Source organism: Nelumbo lutea, chromosome 4, assembly GCF_056320005.1.
Source record: "Nelumbo lutea isolate HS-2025 chromosome 4, American lotus-T2T, whole genome shotgun sequence".
Taxonomy (NCBI): Eukaryota; Viridiplantae; Streptophyta; class Magnoliopsida; order Proteales; family Nelumbonaceae; genus Nelumbo; species Nelumbo lutea.
In genome coordinates this window covers 12,466,823-12,488,033 of record NC_142687.1, presented here as the reverse complement: position 1 = coordinate 12,488,033, position 21,211 = coordinate 12,466,823, and the positions used below count along the sequence as shown (strand labels likewise).

Sequence of the window (21,211 nt, the reverse complement as noted above, 5' to 3'; positions counted from 1 at the left end):
CCACGCACATGCACGATTCGCTGGCCCTAGCGAGGTGCATTTGCGACTGAAAGGCGTCGACGTGGTCGTTGGGGTCGAAGGACCCGTCGTACTTGTCCAGAGGTGGGAGCTTGAAATCTCTGGGTAAGGGGACTGCCAGGAGTTCTGATGCGAGGGGGGAAGGAACCGAGAGAATCGGGGCAGCTCCTACCTCGTCCGAGCCCGTCTCTTTGCACTTGAGTTCTGACAAGGCACGAGTGGCGGTTCGACGTCTTCGCTGCTGAGCGGGCCTTGTACTGGCGCTGCTGGCCTCCGTGTTACCGAGCTCGATGGGCCCGGAATGGTGGTAGTCTGCCGCCAGGGTGCCGAATAGATTTTCGGTGAGTGGGAACTCGGGCTTGGAGCGCCGGGGTGCCGACCTCGCAGGCGAGGTTCCCGACCCGCCTGCGGGTTGCGAGGCGGGGATGACATTTTTCTCTCTTCGGCCTGGGGACGAGGCCTGGCTGTTAGGGAGGTTCTGGGGTCGGGAGGCCTTCGCTTGGTGGGGGCGTCCATCCTGCGGGGAGGCCTTAACCGGCCTCGGAGCAGGGTGGCGAGGTGGAAGTAGTGGTTGGTTCAGTGGCAGTTGGGGTAACTGCTGTTGATAGTGATACTGGGAGATGTTGTGTAGTACTTGGTGCTGGTGAAGCTGGTGCTACTGGAACTGTTGCATTTGGGCTTGCATTGCCCGCATGCACTGCACCAGGTCGTCCAAGCGGTTTTGGCTGGATGCCAGGGGGACGGCAGTCGGTTCAGTGAAGGTTGTCTCAATGGGGAGAGGAAAGGGGATGCTTGTGGTAGGAGGGTTTACGGGCGCCACTGCTTGTGGCGCGTTCAAGCTGGGGATCCCATCCACCGAAAGGGGGATGGTGAACTGTCCGCACACCACGGGGACTTGAAGTTGTTCCCCAGTGGCGTTTATCTCCGTGCCACGTCCGGTGTTGCTGGAGGAGGCCATGAGTGTTGGGTTTTTTGAAGAAAAGGGGTTATGGAAGTTTGGAGGGAGGCCTTTTGAAGCGTTTCCCACAGACGGCGCCAATTGATGGAGCGCGATCCGACCGGTCTTAGCTGTCCGCGGCCTTGCTTCTGAACGGAGTAGCAGGGAACCTGAAACGGAGGAGATGGGGAAGCTCCGGGGGGAACCCGGTGTAGAGGCTCCGAAGCTCAAGTTAGAATCCTTCAAAAGCAAGGTAATACCAGATAGCACAAAGTTTGCATACCTCGTTTATCGGGGGGCAGGGGGCTCTTATAATCACTTCGTGCACTCGCCCCGAGGCCCTTGTCAGGTCGGGCATGATTACCCTTGTGCTTGTCAATTCGACCATCGTCCTTTCTGCTGGGACAGAACCGTCACTGCCTAACCGTCTTTCTAACTGGAGATGGCGGTGGCAGGTGGCCGTTTAGGGTGCAGCCGCCAAACGTCAGATCCCAAGTTAGTCAGGCGCGGCGCCCTCGGGCACGGACTTCCTTAGTGTCAGGCATGGTACGACTTGTTTGGTTTTGGTGCTCAGAAGGTGATGCGAAGTGCTGAGCGAGGCGAAGTCTTGAGCTCGGAGGTATCTATAGGGCAGGTCAGTTCGGCGAGGTGTATCCTGAACTATTACAAGGTGGCCAGTTCGGCGAGGTATATCCCGAGCTATTACAGGGTGGGTCCGTCCGGTGAAGTGTATCCCGAACTGTTACAAGGTGGCCAGTTCGGCGAGGTATATCCCGAGCTGTTACAGGGTGGGTTAGTCCGGCGAAGTGTATCCCGAGCTGTTACAAAGTTGGCTAGTTCAGCGAGGTGTATTCCGAGCTGTTACAAAGTTGGCCAGTTCGGCGAAGTATATCCCGAGCTATTACAAAGGGTGAGTTCGGGCCCCCGTAGGGAGTTCGGTCCGCTAGTGTCCCCTTGTTCCCGCCTAGGCTTGGCCCCTTTTGCCGAGCTGTTTGTTTCTGCCACATGTCACGTAATAGTGAGGTCGGGCCAAATCTTCCTTCATCAGAACTCATCAAGCCAAACTATTTAATCTTGCATTTTGATAGGAGTATAAATTCTGAATTGAAATGCATGCATTTGATAAGAATATGATTTGAACTTTGTTTTACTAGTATATTTGCATTCAAAAATGGAAGCAAAATTTGTTTGTACAAAATGAAAATAAACTTTGCCCTCAAAAGTGGACAATGTATAAAAAAAAGTTAATTTTAATCTTAGAATTGATGTTTATACACGTGACAACCAGATACATTTCATGAATTCATAAAGAATACAGAATTTATCAAAATAAAATAGAAAAAATTTTATAATTTCATGAACCATATATATTTGCATGTGCAATAACACAATTACACAAACCACATTTTCATATCATAACCAATTTGCTTGGAGTCCGAATCTCCTATCCACGTTTATCGCAGTCATATATGGAGAACATCTCATCTTCTACATATTATTATGCAGGAGGAGATATTCCCAATTCACGGGGGTAGTGTATTGTGGGTAGGCTTGGGCAGAGTTTTGATGGGCGGGAGATCCAGAGTCATTTGTTAGAATACAGAACACCTCTTTCCAATTTCCCTTTCCGTTAGGCTATAAATGGTATTTGATTGTCCAAATTCAAGTTCAATCTATTTATAATTATAAATCTACCCCAATCCAATTACTCAATTTAAATACATGTACTCATATACTTAAAATTTATATTGTATCATCATAGGTTCAAGTTTCATGCAATTAAATTTTTTTTTCCTTCGCCCGTAGTACACACAATTTTCAATACATTTTTTTTTCTTGAAATACAATATCAAAGTCATGTTTTGTTCATTTTATTAATAATATATAATATTTTCACCATTTTTGTTTAATGAATTATATCATTCATTATCAGACTACAGTCCAAATTAAGATCTAATTCAAATTCTACTTATATCCAAATCGATTCAATCCGATTAGAGCCCTACTCCCCATTTGAATCCAAGATGAAAGCCAACTTATTTGTTATTGAATGAAGATAAAAAAAAATAAAAACATATAAAAAACTTATTTTTATTCAAACAAAAATATATATTATACTTGCACGGATATTGCTTATAATCGACATAACCTCTCTCTCGTATTCTACGTTCTACCCCAAGGACCCCAAAATCTAAAACCCCTTATTCTATTCTAGAGTAAGAAGTTGAGATTTCTAGTTATAATTGTTCATTAGATTTGTAAGGTCATGTGGATTTACAACAAAGGAAGATTTGAGCATTGGAATTTTCCTAAAGCAGGAAAAGATCCATTAAAATCGAATAGGAAAAGAAGTCCAAGAATTCAGTAAAACTTTTTTTTTTCTTTCGAGTTTTGATAAATTAGAATTTATTAAAACATTGGAGTTTCAACTTTCAAACAGATGGGAGACCTTAAAGAAAACCCTAATTCGCCTTGACTCGGAGTTTCATCAGTTTTAAAAGATTACTAGCAACCAGACGCTTCGTCCTATTTCTATAAATCAAATTGCATTTCTCAGCAATCGATGAACTGCTTTCGAAATCTAGCATAGAACATTTCATTGATCTGCTGGACTGCTCGATTAGTGATAGCACCTCATTGATCGGTTGGACGCATGACCAACATAGTGTAGAAGCAATGAATCAGCTTCCCCAAAACCAATATTTTGATGATGGAGAAGACAGCCCTTCAAAAACACAAAACCCATAACAAGGAACGAACAAAATTTTAATACTGAACTTTCCTAGCATTTAAACTAAACATAAACATTTCTTTCTTACAAAAGAAAAGTATAAACATTTCTAGTGGCTACAAGATCTCTAATACAGAAAAATTATTGTTTAAACATTTCACCAAGGAGTAACACAGGAACAGGCTAGGATAGACACACGGTAACAGTAAATATCTGATGGACGGAAGAACAGAAACTTATTTGTGTTGGAGGTTAGAGAGCAACATCTCCAAGAACATGGTGCTCCTCTGCATGAAAATCGCCAGCATCGTGAACATCCCAGAACACACTACCCGCGGCATCAGCTTTACCCATGTCCAGGGCAATCGCACCAAAGATGGCTCGGTAAGCACCACAAAGGACGGATGGCAGGGTAGAGTCTGTCTTCCTTGAAACCCTCACCACTTTGTCCAACCCTAACCGCAACGCGTCGGCAGCGCACGAAGATTGCATTTCTGAGACATCCGTTACCCGACGATTCAACTCTTTGGCCGACATCTCTATATCCCGTTGGAGGTAGCGGAGAGACGCTGAAGTTTGGATGACGTTCATACCCAAAATCGCTAAAGCTCTGTAGTTCTCTCCGGAGTAGGAGGGGTGGGTCACTGCCCGACGAAGAGGTTCTATGTTCTTGAACTTGTATCTGCAGCGGATAGAGAAAAGCAAAACAATTTAGAAGAGCCTCAACAAGAAAAAAAATAATAAAATAAAAGAGATGGAGCTATACAGAGTGGTGAAAGCATCAAAACTTACCCAATTTGCTTCTGCAGGGCTTCTAATGCATTGGAGAACCGAGACAAGTCTTCCAAGTTCTCAGCGCTTCCCTGCTCACACACAAAAGAAAAGAAAAAACAAAAAACAAAAGACATGAAAAACATATTTAAGGAGTTTGGTGTAGGGCTTCGATGATCGGGAGAAATTGGTTACGGATGAAGGAGGTTGCCAAACCTGAGGAAGGGTACAGGACGAGAAGGCGAAGACGATGAAGATGAAGATCATGGTGACCCGGGAATTCATCTTTTTCGGTGTTTACTTCGCTGCAAAGAAATAAGAGAGACTATTAAAAACTCAAAGGCTCTCTCCCTCCCTCTCTCTCTCGATCTCTTTCTCCAACTCCAACCTCCGAAGCTCTGTAGTTTTCGCTCCACTTTAGCCAACCATCGAGACTCTCAACCACGTTATTTAAAGTAAAGAGGGCACCTTTTTTATACCCTAAAATGCCCCTTAATCATTTATTATCTAGCCATAAAATAACGGAAAGAAATGCGGATTTATTTCTAATTTCGCATACTGCGTATATGTACATACGGCAAGCATTTATAAGGGAACAGTAGAAGCCTAGCTTGGCCAACAATTATTTAAGTTCCGCTTAAAAAAAATAATTATTTAAGTACAATATTTACGGAATTTCGTAGTGAATAATACAATTCAGAATTAACGCCAACTTCTTTTTCTTTTTTTCGCTTCATGGGGTTAGACAACGGGGGTAGCCCATCCCCTTTCCCTTAGCCCTTTGTGGCAGAGGGATTTGATCCCAGCTCTCTACTCCTGATGGTGAATCTAAATTAAAGTCAATTCCAAGCTGACACCTATCCCAACAGTGCTTTGGCTCTACAAATTCTAACTCAGGATTGAACCCTTATCCTCCCATTTATGTATATTAGAGAGAGAGATCCAAATTGCTGATGTAGAAAGTGCCTTGTGACACCATTATCGGGGTAATAGTATATAAGGACAACTTTTGGGGTTTAATATCTATAAAAATAATATATTTAAAAAATTTTTTAAATAGGTTAACTTTTTAAAAATAATATCAATAAAGGGCAAAACACTGTTCATCTCTCTTGTCATTTGTTCACCATCACCTCCACCCACCTCTGCCTCCACCTCCAGCAATGTCACCGCCGCCACCTTTGCCTCCAGTAACGTTGCCGGAGGTAGAGGCAACGGCAGGCGGCAACAGACAGTGGTGGCAATTGGTGGCGAGCAGTGGCAAACGGCGACTCTGGTGAACAAATGGCAAGAAGAAGAAAATGAACAGTATTTTTACTCTTTATTGATATTGTTTTTAAAAAATTAACCTATTTTTGATTTTTTTTAAATATATTACCTTTATTGATATTAAACCCCAAAAGTTAGTTAGAAACCCTAATCTTAATACCACACGATCCACACTCCACACCCCCACCCCCAAAAAAAAGAACGATTTGCGTATTTTCGATACATTATTTTTACATTACTAAAATGTAATTTTCTTTTGACACCTAGAAGGCAAAGAAGCTTGCATTCATCCCTGGTTCAAACTACAATCAGACAATAAAACATTACGAATAAAGTATGGTGGAGCAGACTTGGTTACGAATAAGTGTAATAATAATAAGAAAAAATAACGAATAAGCCACTTGATTACCCGAACCGCCAACGAACTGAACTGAGCAATGGGAGATTTGCTGAAGTAGATCCCAGAAATCTGCAATGACTGAGTGAATCCGCCAAAGGGACTGGGGAGGAAGGCCCCAACGTAGAGCATTTGAAATTTTGAAGGAGATGCTCTACTAAAATGTTATTGGGCATACTATTAATTAATTACTTTGATGAGGCATCGTTTTTATCTTTGAACACAAAATATACTAAGACTATAGGAGTTGTCGAGTTGGGATGAGATTCTTTGCTCCCAAAAATACCTCCTTACGAGGTTGTGATGAGATTTTTCTTTTTAGATTGAAAAAGAAAAAAAAATAAAGATGAAATGAAGAAAACGACCATCAATAATTATTTTCCTTTTTTTTTTTTCTTTATCAATTTCTGTTCGAGGTACAAGAATCACACTCTAGGTCCGATCATCTAATTGAGCCGCAAAGTTCAAACATCTGAACAGAACATGTAAAAACAGAACCTCATGTTCACAACATGACTGGCAAATGATGCTTCCTCTCACCCGGAAGAAGAATTAAGTTCTACAACTTTCTCTTACAAGAGCATGACATCATAATGTACATAAGCCACAAAAAAAAAATGCTCATAAGGCTATTGACGAAGACCAAAGCCAACCTCCATAGATGTGAGGCAGGTGCTAAAATTTACACACTGAAGAATTCAAATGGAAACCAGCATTGCACCCTCAGGCTTTGAACAGAGAAAACAGGTTCTCCAGCAGACATGAAAACAATCTTAAACTCTAACACCAGACTAACCTTAACGTTACAAACCAGCTGGAAAATTGTTGACTTGCCCTTGTTCCAGAACATCCTGGCCGTTCACTTTATAAGCTATCCTTATGCGCATGGCGAGAGGTTTCTGAGAAAAACAATACCTTTAAGAATTCACTGATTGAAAGTTTTAAACTAAGGACTATGATCTATGATTCAGCCAAATGAAATACCACTCTGCATGTTCCTAAGGGATATATGCATTTTTTTTTCAATCAATAATACCAAGACATATATACATTCAAGCATGCAGGTAAGAGGGATTTCAGCTATGTTACAGACAGCAAAGGCCTCAAATACAAATGCAATGGCATTTTTTATGTAAATAATATAACCAGCTTTCACCAACTGATATGGGGTGTTCTCCAGCATGGATTTTTCTTTTGTTTTAAGTTTCAAAAATAGAGGCCCCACACCAGGTTTGAAAAAACATTGATTCTTCAAACAGAACATTGAAAAGAAAAGTTATTGGTTGTGTATTGGATGTTTTGATTCCAAAACGGAAACCAGAAACCTATTCTTGAATTTCTGGTTTCAAAAGCATGTTTTCATTTGGTGATTTGATCTTTAGTCTTTGGTATATAATAACAATACTTGGTTTGGCTTCGCACTCAGACCACCATGCAATAAATCTAATCCATTCATTTAAATGGGAGATTTCTTGTGTACAACACACAAAATAGTAGCCTGTATCAGCCTTGTGCATGAATGTTCTATTTTCGTAAGGAGTTTCTTTTCTTTTTCAGAAACAAGGTTATTTTTTTTAATGAACCTGAAAATGTTTCATTTTATTTTGATAAAAACAGATTCAAGAATGTGTTTTTTTCTTTTTTGCTGAAGGCATGTTTAGAAAGAAGAAAAACAAAAACATTCATGCTGGACAACATCCCCAAAGATGATATTTAGACATTACAGCACCAAGCTTCATATTCTACAGAACATAAAATTTATTATCTTGTTTACAAGGATATTTCAAGACTAGCCATCAAGCTGCCTATACTTGAAACAATATGATACCTGTCAAAACTTATAAGCACTCAAGATATGGATTTGATCAAGTTGTGAGTCATTTAAAAAATTACAACATCAATATGATACCTGTCAAAACTTATAAGCACTCAAGACTAGCCATCAATAAATCAAGTTATAAGCACTCAAGATATGGATTGCCTTTTTTGGACAATCTAGGCTGGTTTGTAGTCAGATTGTGTCCAGATTGCAGTGTGTGCATGTGAGCTTCATCCTTGGTGTTTCTAGGACTGTTTGTTTGGTGATAGGAGGGATCATAAAGTGTGTGTAAGGTCTGAAAGGTGTTTGAATCATGTCCTCTGAGAATTCTGCAACTTTAGGAATTTCAGGAGATCAAAATGGAATGAGTAGGGGGATGGATATGACTTTCCCCATTGCTGTAATCCCCTTTGATGGACAGAACTATCTTGAATGGTTATTACTGCTAGAAGAAAAATTGGGTATATTAATGGTAAAATCAAGGAACCAAAGATTGGTAGTGCTAAACATGATAGATGAGACCAAGAAAATAGCATGATGATGTCATGGCTCTTGGTTTCCATGCTGCCACAAGTAAGGAAGACCTTTATGTGAGCTGAAACAGCTTGTGAAATATGGGAACAAGCAAAATCTACCTATTCAGAACAGAGACACTATGCAAAGATATATCAATTACAAACAGAATCCTCCACTTGCAAGCAAGTGGAGAAGAGTCTCTCGGTGTACTATTCAGACTTGACATCAATTTAGAAGGAACTAGATCATTATCAAAATGTGAATTGGAAGTGTGATGATGATGCAAAGGCCTACAAATCACTTGTTTCCCAACAACGGGTATTTGCCTTTCTTTTGGGGCTGAATCCTACATATGAATCCATGAGGGTACAAATCTTAGGAAGTAAGAACCTACCTTCAGTCCAAGAAGTTTATGCCCTAGTTCAGTCTGAAGAGAGCAAAAGAAGTGTGATGAATTGTACAGAAGGGGAACCGATTGCACTTGTTCAATGGGGTACAAGTTCAAATGTTGGAGGTTCTTTTAAAAAGGGAGATTGACAGAAGAGAGTGGATGACAATGACAATTTGGTGCACTCACTGTCAAAAGTCCAGGCACACTAGAGACACATGTTGGGATCTCCATGGCAAGCCAAATGGGCTTAGGAATTTAGTAAGAAGTCTGATCCGAGTAAGAAACCAACCCTACAAAGTCGGAAGAAATATAACTCAACAAATGTGGCATCTCAAGACACTAGTCCCATGGTACCCCAAGAGCGACACTCTGGTTCTGACCCCAAGAGATCATCAACTCCTTTCGTGACCACTTGTAATTATATGGTAGGACACTTCGCCAGATGGATTCTGGCCCTACTCCTTCTAACTCCTTTGCGTGTGCATCAGGTAACACTACCACTGCCTTCTATGTGTCATCTCATACATCTGATTCCCCTTGGATAATTGACTCTGGAACCTCAAACCACATGACTGGTAAGTCAAATTTATTTCAAGCATATAACCTCCTCTCTAGGAGAGATAAGGTGAGACTGACTAATGGGCTTATTCCACCATAGTCGGTCAAGGAACCATCTCCCTTCCTCTTGATCTTACCCTCTCTAATGTGTTGCATGTTCCTAAATTACCTATCAATTTACTTTCCATTAGCAGTACTACTCATTCCTTGAATTGTTTAGTGACCTTCTTTCCTTCTTCGTGTGTATTTCAGGATTTGACCTCGGGGAAGACGATTGGTAGAGGTAGCATGGTGGATGGCCTCTACGTGTTGGAGAATAAAGCTGGTCTTGTGGCTACAGAGTCTTTAAGTTCTTCTAGTGAGAGTCATGCCTACTTGTGGCATAATCGTCTTGGTCACCTTTCGTTCGAGTCGTTAAAACTTATGTTTCCTGAGTTGTTTAAGTCTTTGTTAGTTAGTAAATTGTAGTGTCATACATGCCAATTGAGCAAACATTGTAGAAATTCCTTTCCTTTAAGAAATAAAAGATCTGAATTTCGTTGTCATATCGTCTATTCTGATGTTTGGGGCCCTATTTCTCTACCTATTGAGACTAGATATAAATATTTCATTACTTTGATCGGTGACTACTCTAGATATACTTGGGTGTATCTTATGCGGTCTAGAGATGAAGTGCCAAAGATTGTGAAAAACTCTCAACGAATGGTTTTCACTCAATTTCAAACTGAAATTCACATTTTCCAGTTGAACAATGCAAAAGAGTACTTCCATAGTGATCTCACAGAGTTCTTTGCTTCGTATGGATCTCTTCATCGAAGCTCTTGTGCCAGGACACCTCAACAAAACGGTGTTCTATATATATATATATTAATATAAGTTGGCGCTGCCAAAACTATAGTTGCACTGTAGCAGACTCCAAATCTCTCTCTTCTCTTCTCTCCTCTCTTCCTCTTCTCTTCTCGTACCTCTCTTCTCCTCTGTTCGGTTATTAATAATTATCATTTTATCCAATACAACATTAGGTCCTAGTTAGGCAAGGGGGTATGCAGTTCTTGCAAAAAGAAATTCTATAAGCAATTCTTGATATGGACAGAGACAAAGCTCTAGGGCCAGATGGATTTACGATGAACTTTATAAAAGATGTTGGTCTTTTACAAAAAATGACATCCTGAAAGGATTTGAGGAGTTTTACAACAATGGGGCCGAGATGTGTAGTCACAACTCCACTTTTATTTCCTTAACTCCTAAGGGGGGCAATGGAGCTGAAAGACTTTTGGCTTGTAAGTCTTATTGGAAGTGTATAAGATTCTGTCAAAAAGTACTAGAAAAGAGGATGAAGAGGGGAGGGTGGAGTATACCATTTGTGATTCTCAGAGTGCATTTGTAGGAAATATACAAATCTTAGATGGGGTGCTAGTGGTCATGGACTCCAAAGTGAGAAGTGGTTCAAGGGGTATTATTTGCAAAGTGGAGATAGAAAAGGCCTAATGACAACATCATTTGGAGGTTCTTGAATTACATGGTGAGCAGGATAAATTCCGGCTCCAAATGGCATAGTTGGACTAAAATCTACATCACATCCCCTTTATTTTCTATGTTTATGAGGGTCTTATGGTTTTTCTTCAGCTCAAGAGACTTGAGGCAAAGGGATCAATCCCTTGTTCCCCTTTTTGTTTATTTGCATAACTTTAGTTCTGTCTCTAATGATGAATAGAGCTAATGGAAGCCATTCTATTGCGTGGCTTTTCAATTGAGGGAGTGCATAGGGAGGTGAATTTATTGCACTTTACCAATGATACTTTGTTTCTTTGTAATGATTCTAAAAAGCATGTTTGAAATGGTGTCAAGGATGAAGGTGAACTTGCAGGAATTGGCTGATACTCTTGGGTGCAAGTATGGTTCCTTACCTTCCAAATAGCTTTCAACTTCCCTTGGGTGCTAGGTGCATTTCTAGCTCTTTATGGGATCCCATTGTGGAGAGGATTGCTAGAAGATTAGCTTCTTGGAAAGCTAAATACTTCTCTCAAGAGGGCAAGGTTACTCTAATCAAGAGTGTGCTTCTTTTTTTTCTTTTTGACAATAACTGAAAATCATTAATGCATTATTAATTCATAAACAGAAGATACAAATAAGGAGGAGATAAACTCTCTTAGCTCCCTCAGAAAGAGGCAAGAAAATGGATTACAAAAGAAGGCCCATAACTAAGACACATAACTTTTAAATACTACTTAAAAGAAATAAAGAACACTAAGGCACTTTCGGCCCATTCGCACTACATCCAGAATTTAGTGTTTCTTCCCACCACTTGTTTAGTTAAAGCATCAGCCATGGAATTGGCATCCCTTTTCACCCAATTCAGCTTGATATTCATTCCTTGAGTCGAACGTCTAAATTTCCTGTTTTTTCATTGATGTAACCCCACCATCTCTACTCCTCTTTTTGAAGCCAACAAATAACCAACTCAGAGTTCCCTTCAACCAGTGTGCTTTCTTCATTGCCAACTTGCTTTTTGTCCCTGTTTCCAACCCCATCAAAGGTAGCTAGTATTGTCAAAAAAAAAAAAAGGGATGAGGGATTTTCTCTGGAGTGGATGGAGGGATGATTCTAAAATATATAGAGTAAGCTGGAAGAAGGTTTGTTCTTCTAGAAGTTCTGGTGGGGTAGAGTGAAAAAATGAAAGACGTGAACTTATCTTTGCTTGGTGGCTGTGGAAATTTGGCAGCCAGGAAGGGGGGACATGGAAGGAGGCAATTGGGGCTGAATATGGAAGAACAGAATTAGGTTGGGATACTAGAGAGGTGACTTCTTACAGTTGTGCTATGTGGAAAGGAATTGGTAAAGCTAAATCCGAATTTAATAAAGGAATTGAGTATAGCATTGTAGTGGACAGGTTGAAGGGCAAATAAGGCTACGGGTAGACCAAAATAGACATGGGTAGAAAGAGTAAGAAATTATTTAAGCACTAATAATTTAACAGTGGATATGGCATTAAACAAAACAGATGGGAAAAACAGGATTCATGTATCTGACCCCATATAGTTGGGGATAAGGCATGATGATGATTGGAGTGGACAACAGGATCAGATTTTGGTTATTTTCCCACTTTAGTGTGGTATTTTGTGCTCCCTCTAAGATATCAATCCTGATTTGAACAGACACTCTTGATAGGTGTCTGACTAAGGAAAACTTGATAAGGAGGGGACAGGGGGTTGCCAAGCAGTACTTGCAGCCTATGCAATAATGCTCCAGAATCTGCCAATCACTTGTTTATCCATTGCAAGGTTGCAGATGCTTTGTGGATTTGGGTAAAGAGAGTTTTTGAGTTGATAGGGTGCAATTTAGAATTGTTTATTGAACTTCTTTTGAGTTGGAAGCTTAAGGAATTAAGCAAAGAGAGGTTCATAATTTGGAGGACTTCTGTACATGTCGATGTGGTGATGTAGACTATATGGACTGAGAGGAATCTAAGAATTTGTTAAAAAAATTTGAATCTCAAGATGGGATGACGTCTATTTTGAAGGGCAGAACTTTGTTTTGGGTTAGTGTTCACAGGTTGTTTCAAAGTAAACCATACAACACATTTTTGATAGAGATACTTTTTTTGTAAATCAGGAAGCTTAAATTGTACATTCCAAGTGTACAGTTCCTTGGTGTACACGGAGCTTGTAATCTTTTTCTTTCATTAGTTTAACATCATACTTCACCCTTTCAAAAAAATGAAAAAGTTTAAACTGCAATCAATTCTTTTGAAGAATGGGCAAGGTCCCTAGTAAACTTGATTGTAGCAATTGGTCCAATTACTTCTTTTAGAGGATTTTTGGTTGTCAATTTTTTACGGAGAAGGTTATCAGATGCTGCAGAAGTTCAGCAACATACCTTGTAGATTTACTGTTAACATAATCATGTCTACAAAGAAATGGTATAAATCTACCCAAAAGGAGAAGTAATACCAGAGGTGCCTTATCAAAACAGAAGCTATCTAATTAAACTGAATTTTGATGGACTCCTCCAGATCACAAGCAAGGTGGACTCCTCTTCCAGAAGGAGTAATTAAACTGAATTTTGATGGCAGCAGTCAAGGTAACCCAGGGCCTTCAGGAATTGGTGGAATTTCGAGGGATAATAACAGCAACATTGTATCCTTGTTCTCGGGCCCAGTAGGAGTGGGTGACTCAACAAGAGCTGAATTATTAGCAGCTGTACAAGGCTTGCAGATAGCAAGCCAACTTGAAGTGGAAAATCTGGTAGTTGAACGAGATTCCAAGGTAATAGTTAGCTGGCTGCAGAATTCGGACACTGTCACTTGGGGCTACAGAGATCTTCTGAGAAAAGTAAAATGGATTACAAGAAGCATGACAGTAAATTTCCAATGGTCAGCAGATCAGCTAATGCTTTGTCAGGCTTTTTGGCTAAGCAAGGGTTTTCTCAGGCATCTTTGTAATGGGCTAATTTGTAATCTTATAGTGCTTGGGTCTGTACTCATTCCTTTGGGGAGGTAGCATCTTGTGCCTCCTCAAAGGCTGCTTGTACGTCCCTTTTTTATCTCCTTAATAAAATAGCCTAAACATTCATCAAAAAAAAAAAAAAAAAAAGAAGCCATCTAATGAATATTCCATTCACTTGAATATGTGCAACATATGGAGAGAAAAAGAAAATATACCAGAGAAAATGTAATTTCAATACCTGTCCATGTTGACTGTTGGTCACATGCAAGCTTTGTGTAACTGACCCACTACCACTTGCAGGTAGAGTATTACCACTAGCTGGATCTAAGTGCAGTTGGACAAACTGTGGATTGAACAAAGAGAAAGGATCACAATGGTATTTGCAGTGAACATGAAAGAATACTACCACTTGTAATTAGACATGCAATGGAATTAGATATTAAGCAACACATTTAGCTAAATGTGTGACTGTCCAAAATCACCACTCCATTCACCAAAGCACATTGCTTGGAGATATGCTCTAAGAGGAGGATAACAGGATTAGATCTAAATTTTCAAATTGCGAAGCACAAAAAGATAGTGATGTTAGAAGCAACTTACGTGGCAAGTTACTGTATCGATAACCAGTTAAAAGCATCATATCCTATTATAAAAGTTAAATTATTAAGCATATATTTCTGAGGACACAGAAATTGGGGGGGGGGGGGGGGTGTCAACTAATATACTTTTTTTTCGCGCACTCAACTGATATACTTTAGGGAAGTTATCCCATATGCCAAAGCAACTTGGGCAATCATTTTTCACATAACTCTTTCTTTTTCTTTTGATGGTAACCATGGTAACCATAACAGACATATAATTCCTTATTTTCTGGTTATTAACAAACACAAACCTCAACAAATTTTCCCCATAAAACCTACTTTACCTCTTAACTCCCTTCATTGACTTCATAGGATTGACACATCTATATCCATATCATATAGAAGAAAAAGGGAGGCCAAGAACAAGGTTTAAAATTTTGCAATGTATCAGGTTGTATTGGCCAATACACATTGTTCGAGTAGGGGATAATATGTGGAACACATAGAAACCCAATGTTGTGTTCCTCTTTCATATGTATCAGGCCAATACGTGCCTGTATCAGGCCATTTTGGGTGTGTATCAGCCAAAAAAATACGATTTGAACTCTGGTCAATGGTTTGTAATGACCATAAGTCCACCATTACGCCATACTCTATTTACTTGTCAAAATCACATGCATTAAAGTTTATATACTAATAAATATCAAGACAAATTATATTGATTTTCGGAAAATTAAGGTATTTACATACACATTTTAGTTCTTCCAACATTTAAGTAAACTTCTACTTGTCGTTATGAATATATTTTTTAAGGATTTATTTGAGTTTCCTAGTGTATCCATGTTTATCTGGATTTTTCATCCATATCCATGTGTATCCAATGTTTTAAAAGTGCAAGGCGCAAAAAAGGCGCAGGGGTCAATTTGTGCCTAAGGCACAAGGCAAGGCATACACCTTTTTGAAGCAAGGCGCAAAAATACAAAAACAAAAGGCTAAAAAATTAAAAAAAAAGTCAGAAATTTCAAAAAATGCCAAAATTTAAAAAAAATCAAAAAATATTAAGCATAATATTAATAAAAATATAAACTTAAATTTTAAAATAAATGTTTTAAAAAACCTATTATCTAAAATTAAAATACATAAACATAAGATGTAAAGCATATTCAAATGAGAATTTAAAAATAAAACCAAACATATAAAACACTTTCAAGCATGTAAAACCTCTAATCTATTTTTTCACTCAATTGCATTACTTCAAGTAGCTAATGTAATGTAAAACATATTACATTCATGATTCTACAAGCCGCCTTTGTGCCTCACCTGTGCGCCTAGGCGCACCTTTTAAATCACTATGCGTATCCTATACATCTCTTAAAGTTGCCTTTCCAATACACCTTGTATCTCCAATACTTTGAACCCTGGTCAAGAGTCCTTTCACCTCAATGCTTGCACTTTCCTCCTCCCCTTTCTCACACATGTGGCTTATTTATTTTTAAATTTAAAAAAATATAAAAATCATATAACCATCTCAAATCTTAATTATCTCAAATAAAATCCTTCTTAACTCTCCCTCTCCCTCCACTCTCTAATAAAACAGGGGTATAAATTGGATGGGTTACTAAAGGATCAAATCAAGTCCATCCTTAGACACATGGTTCAAAGTACCAGTACACTAGATATGCCCAAACATGCGTATCAAGCATTTCAAGTTACCAAGGGTCCAAAACTCTTATTTTTTCAGATTTTCAGCTTCATATTTTGATAGGGGTTATCTCACATCAATCTTTAATGTTTAAAACCATTTAAATCTTTCAACTCTTAAAATTTAGCATTCTGATGACCCTTTGGAACGATATGATATGTGCAATATGGGGTGTATTGTATCGATACTAAGAACCTTGCTTAGACATGGACATTGTGCCTAGCCATAGACCAAGGCCAAAGCCCAATTTTGCAATTCAAACCACACCTAAGCTAAACCCAAAACAACTTAGGATGGCTCAGGTGGGTACTGTATCGATACTAAGAACATTGCTTAGACATGTACATTGTGCCCAGCCATAGACCAAGGCCAAAGCCCAATTTTGCAATTCAAACCACACCTAAGCTAAACCCAAAACAACTTAGGATGACTCAGGTGGGTTCCACTAGGCTTGGACAGGTTGTTCAAATTTGAAAGTCTTCTCACTAGACGTGATAATTACTGGACAGGACGGCCTACATGTCATAATATAAAATGTTATACATTTTTAATATAATATATTTAAAGTTATAGGCCTGGAAGCCTAACCCAGTCTCATGTAGGATCAGCCTGGGCTTATATTTCCAACTCAAGTTGCAGACTAGAATTCTCAAACACTTCTTCATTAATTGGTATGCACAAAAATATTTATATAAAGACTATCAAATTTCTAATCAACCTCATGCATTGCATGGGTTTACTACAAGTTTCCATCAAAACTTTGAACCCCATAATTCATTAAAAAGCTTCAAATCTAACCTTTTAAACTTTCCTTGATTATCAAATCCTTATTCTTTATACCTAGTGTAAGAGCATGTGTTATGCATGCGTGCCAGTGTTTTAAAAGCGCAAGGGCCATTTTGCGCCTAAGGTGCGAAGTGCAAGGCGAGGCTCACACCTTTTTGAAGCAAGGCGAAAAATGGTAAAAAAAACTCAAAAAATAACCCAAAAATTCAAAAAATTTCAAAAAAAAATGCAAAACATTAAAAAATATTATACACAATATTAATTAAAATATGAACTTAAATTTTAAAATAAATGTTTTAAAAAACCTATTATCTCAAATTAAAATACATAAACATAACATGTAAAACATATTTAAAATGAAAATTTAAAAATAGAGTCAAGCATAACATATAAAACATATTCGAGCATGTATACTCTTTTTTTTATTAATAATCTCTTTATTTTTTTTCCACTTGTGTTACTTCAAATAGCTAATGTGATGTTAAACATTATGCATTCCTGATATACGGCTGCCTTTGTATCAAGCCCCTCAAGGCAAGCCCAAGCAAGTCCATATTAGGGTCTTAAATTCTTAATCCCTATAAAAAGGTTTTATAACTTTAAGTGTCTTTTTAAAAAAAATCTTTTATTAGGATGAATGAATGAGCAATACTAGCAAATATGGGGTTCTCTCCGCTCCAGTCATAAAATACAAAAAAAATGCACATTTTCAAAAGTCGTGCCTGGGCTGAAGCGCAAGGCACACCAAGCATGTGCCTTTTGAAAGTGCTAGCCATTTAGCCAAAACATCTAGAGTCCCCTAACCAACTCAAATCCCATAAACCCATTCCTAGCCAGAACACCTGCCCAGAGATTTGCAGATCTAGGAACCAAGCTGAACGAGCTGTTCAACTTAGATAACAAGGTATTTTATACTGTGAGATGATGACAAAGCGACTATGGGCCCTCACAGTTTCCAGAAGTTCTGCCCAATAACCACCCAGCAATCTCCTTCTACTAACAAATCCTGCCAGCCTGGTGAAGCTTACAGCATAGAAAGAAGCTCAGCTCTTAGAGAATTATCATCGTCAGCCAGTGTGCTCCCTTGATGGGCCTTCGTTCCCAAGGGAGCAGACATCAAAAAATTCACTTTTATCTTTCCAAAATCAGACACTTGCCCAGCCTAAAACAAATGTTATCTTTGTGGAGCAAAGCAATCAACCACATTCAAGTCCCTCAAAATAGAGTACTTAGCTATTTGTTTCAACTGTTCCTAGTTCAAAGGTATTCCTTTGTACAACAACTAAATAAGAAATGATAGGGACTTGAGCTCCTTGTTGTTGAAAATGGCAACAAGATTAAAGGGTCTAATATTAAAGGCCTATTACTTTCGCTGCACAATAGCATACTAAACAAAATTGTAGTTCATGTCATCCCATGAGAAGTGAACAAATAAGGCACAAAAGTTCGGTGAGTTAACCATGAAATAAGGCTCTTACAAATTTTGATTAAAAACATTTTACATGCATGGTTCTTCAAAATCCAAATGTATGATGCTTACAAACTTTGATTAACCATGAAATTTTCTTTCATGGAGAAAATAAAAAGAGGTAACCTATTATCAAATAAAAAATTTATTCTAAGGTAGTGATTTTTCTAAAGAAATTAACCTTTTCAGTTATAAATTGGCAAGGTAGAAAAGAAAATTCAAAACAAAGCCATAATATAGGTATGGAAGTCCAGTAGATCAGTGAAGAAGTGTTACCTTTGGAACTGCTGCCTGAAAAATAAAATCTGTATAGGCATTAGAAGACATATTTGTAAAAGTAGCCTGGATAGATGTTGTTTGTGGGTTTCCAGGCTGCTTTGAGAAGTTGAACATTATCTTCAAGGAGCTACTCTGAAATGCAACTACAGAGGGATAAACTGGACCATCGTCTCCTGTTTAAACAAAGAAAAAAGGTATCACTATTTTGAACATAAAATTTCAGAGATTAACAGAAGTTGTTTTTTATTTAAGATTCTCTCAGAAAGAGATCAAGTCCTTGGAGTTTTGTTACCTGGGGTTGACAAATTAGGGGTCAATCCATCCAATAAATCCATTACTGGGGAAGCTCCTGCAGAAGAAACTTGCGTGGGAAGTGGAGAAGAAAGTGATGATAGTCTCTCCAATGGCACAGCTGGTTTTTTGGTATCGGTACCAGAAGATAATATGTCAGCCGTTGATACGTTGTTCTGTACAGGAGGTGTTCCTATTGATAGAAGATCTAGCAGCATATCTGCGCCACTTGATGGAGCCTGGCTTGTGCCTTTACACAAAATGCTAAACAATGTCAAAATCAATGTATATATGCCTGGAAACTGACCTCATTGTAGGGAAAATTTGAAAAGAGAACTATGGAAATCTAGATAAAGCATAGAGAAATTGCCACTAATACTGCAAAAGGAATAAACTCAACCAACAATAACCAGTCCTTTCTGTAACAGATGAATACTCTGGAATTTATAGGTATCTGGGTATCATATCCAACACCAGTATGCTAGGCATTTATAGGTATCTGGGTATCATTGTTGAAAACCTGTTAAAAGAGCACAAACTTCCACTTTGTCAAGTCTGCAAATCCAATGGAATCATTAAATGCACAAAACACCACTTTTTACCAGCTTTTTATTTGCCTTCATTTGTTTGCATTAGGTTTAGATGAAACACAACTGGGAAATGGGCCCAAATCAATAACTGACCATTTCTCTGAAAATAAGTAAACTTTTCGTCCACATGAATTATTTTTAGTAAAATAGTGGTTCCGGGAGTAACATGTTACTGCCTAATCTAAATAAAATGGTGTTCAACTAATAACTGGAAAGCCAAACTGAATTTAAAAATTTACTTGACTCCCATTTTACACAAACTGAGCCACAAGAAAAATATGGCATTTTGATAGTCCAAAACCATTTAACCAAATACAATGCATTGGAAGGATAACAATTGGTGAGTTGTGGACATAATTTCTAAGTGATGCATCAAATATAAAACATCCAGAATGGAGTTTAACTAAAAGGAAAAGAAAATACAGAACTTATAACCATGTCTATTTCCTTTATTGGTAGTCTGTGCAGGGAAGCAATACGAGAAATGTTGTTTCCACTATTCTTACAGAAAATGGCATAAAATAATGTAGAAAATTACCTGATAATGATGGAAGTGCCAAATCTACACCAAGCAGGTCTTGAAGAAAATCACCACCAGAAGAGCTAGGTGCAGGGGTATCATCTGAACTTAGGTCAAGTAAATCGACAAGAGGAGCTGCAGCAGGTTTGGCAACTCCATTTGGAAGGTTAAGTGAAGCTCCCTTGGAGGTTGAAACAGTTGTCGGCAATGAACCAGCTCTCCTTCCACTATAAGTTGCTTCATCCAGAACCGGCATTCGTTCAACCAAAGAAGACCTGCACATATTCATTCAGCAGCTTCACTAGGCATTGAATTACAGCATCTCTCTTCTCAAGAAAAACAGAATTCATCAAATACTTGCCTGATATTCTGATGCTTCTCAATAATAGAATTAAATTCAATAGATCTTTGCTGCAATTCTAGTACAAGGTTTCCTTTATGCTGATTGATTATTTCCTTAATCCTCCTGCATACATTAAAGATTCATCATATGTGCAATGTAATTAAGGTGTATGGTAAAGACTGTACCAAGAGGAGGACATGGAAGGAATAATGATCAGTCGACTGATATTACAGCTGATAACACCCAATAATAAAGAGAACAAAGATCACATCTGGGAAAGAAAATAAAGATACAGACCCCACCAACACTAAAGAAATGCATAAGATAAGAGTATGAAAATGCAAATTGTTTGGATGAACAATTTTAAACGTATACAGTGTAGGCAACTAATCTGGACACATATCACCTCATTCAGAGTATATTTTCAGTTCCCAGGCTTAAGGTTTGAAGGGACCAGGTTGTTTATGATTGCCTTGTTGACTTAAACCTTTTGTGTAGCTGAACATACCCCCTTATAACCAGTTAGCGTAAATTTTGTACAGTTTTCAGCTCATTTCTCTTAATATCAATACAACCAAGCTTTAGTGGACAGAGGCTCTTATTGGAGCCTAAATGGAAACTTCATGACAGGATACTCGCAATATGGCATAGATGCATATACATGAATATAATACATCTTTTTGCTTAAATGTTGTACATGTACAAGCATGTAACACCTGGAGTAGATTTACTCTGTCAACAAACAGCCATTATTTTACTTTCAGATATACTATAAACAAGTTATTTCATAGTACAGGTA

At 38.5% G+C, this 21,211-nt stretch overlaps 2 protein-coding genes across 2 annotated transcripts in view; both read right to left on the bottom strand.

The window, feature by feature from the left end:
- Positions 1–3,719: 3,719 nt before the first annotated feature.
- On the bottom strand, positions 3,720–5,019 carry NFD2 (Ribonuclease III family protein). Its single transcript, XM_088983280.1, has 3 exons — positions 4,674–5,019; positions 4,479–4,549; positions 3,720–4,368 (listed from the first exon to the last, which is right to left on the bottom strand). Exons 1-3 carry the CDS (start codon positions 4,740–4,742, stop codon positions 3,939–3,941), a joined length of 570 nt encoding a protein of 189 aa, XP_088839406.1. The 5' UTR covers positions 4,743–5,019; the 3' UTR covers positions 3,720–3,938.
- A 1,471-nt stretch (positions 5,020–6,490) lies between these two features.
- Positions 6,491–21,211, bottom strand: part of LOC148853967 (AP-1 complex subunit gamma-2-like) — a 62,311-nt gene continuing 47,590 nt past the window's right edge. The window contains exons 13-18 of the mRNA XM_088984630.1: positions 20,431–20,535; positions 20,088–20,344; positions 18,961–19,209; positions 18,666–18,841; positions 14,091–14,195; positions 6,491–7,022 (exon numbers count right to left, since the gene is read on the bottom strand). Of these exons, the coding sequence (XP_088840756.1) occupies positions 6,927–7,022; positions 14,091–14,195; positions 18,666–18,841; positions 18,961–19,209; positions 20,088–20,344; positions 20,431–20,535 (988 nt within the window). The 3' untranslated portion in view covers positions 6,491–6,926. The remainder of the gene's footprint in view (positions 7,023–14,090; positions 14,196–18,665; positions 18,842–18,960; positions 19,210–20,087; positions 20,345–20,430; positions 20,536–21,211) is intronic.

Excerpts from the sequence above, each read along its gene's own strand:
- NFD2 (XM_088983280.1), bottom strand. The coding sequence starts at position 4,742 with ATGAATTCCCGGGTCACCATGATCTTCATCTTCATCGTCTTCGCCTTC. Across the intron at positions 4,550-4,673 it reads CGTCCTGTACCCTTCCTCAG|GGAAGCGCTGAGAACTTGGA; the intron begins GTTTGGCAACCT and ends GTGTGTGAGCAG. Across the intron at positions 4,369-4,478 it reads GCCCTGCAGAAGCAAATTGG|ATACAAGTTCAAGAACATAG; the intron begins GTAAGTTTTGAT and ends TATCCGCTGCAG.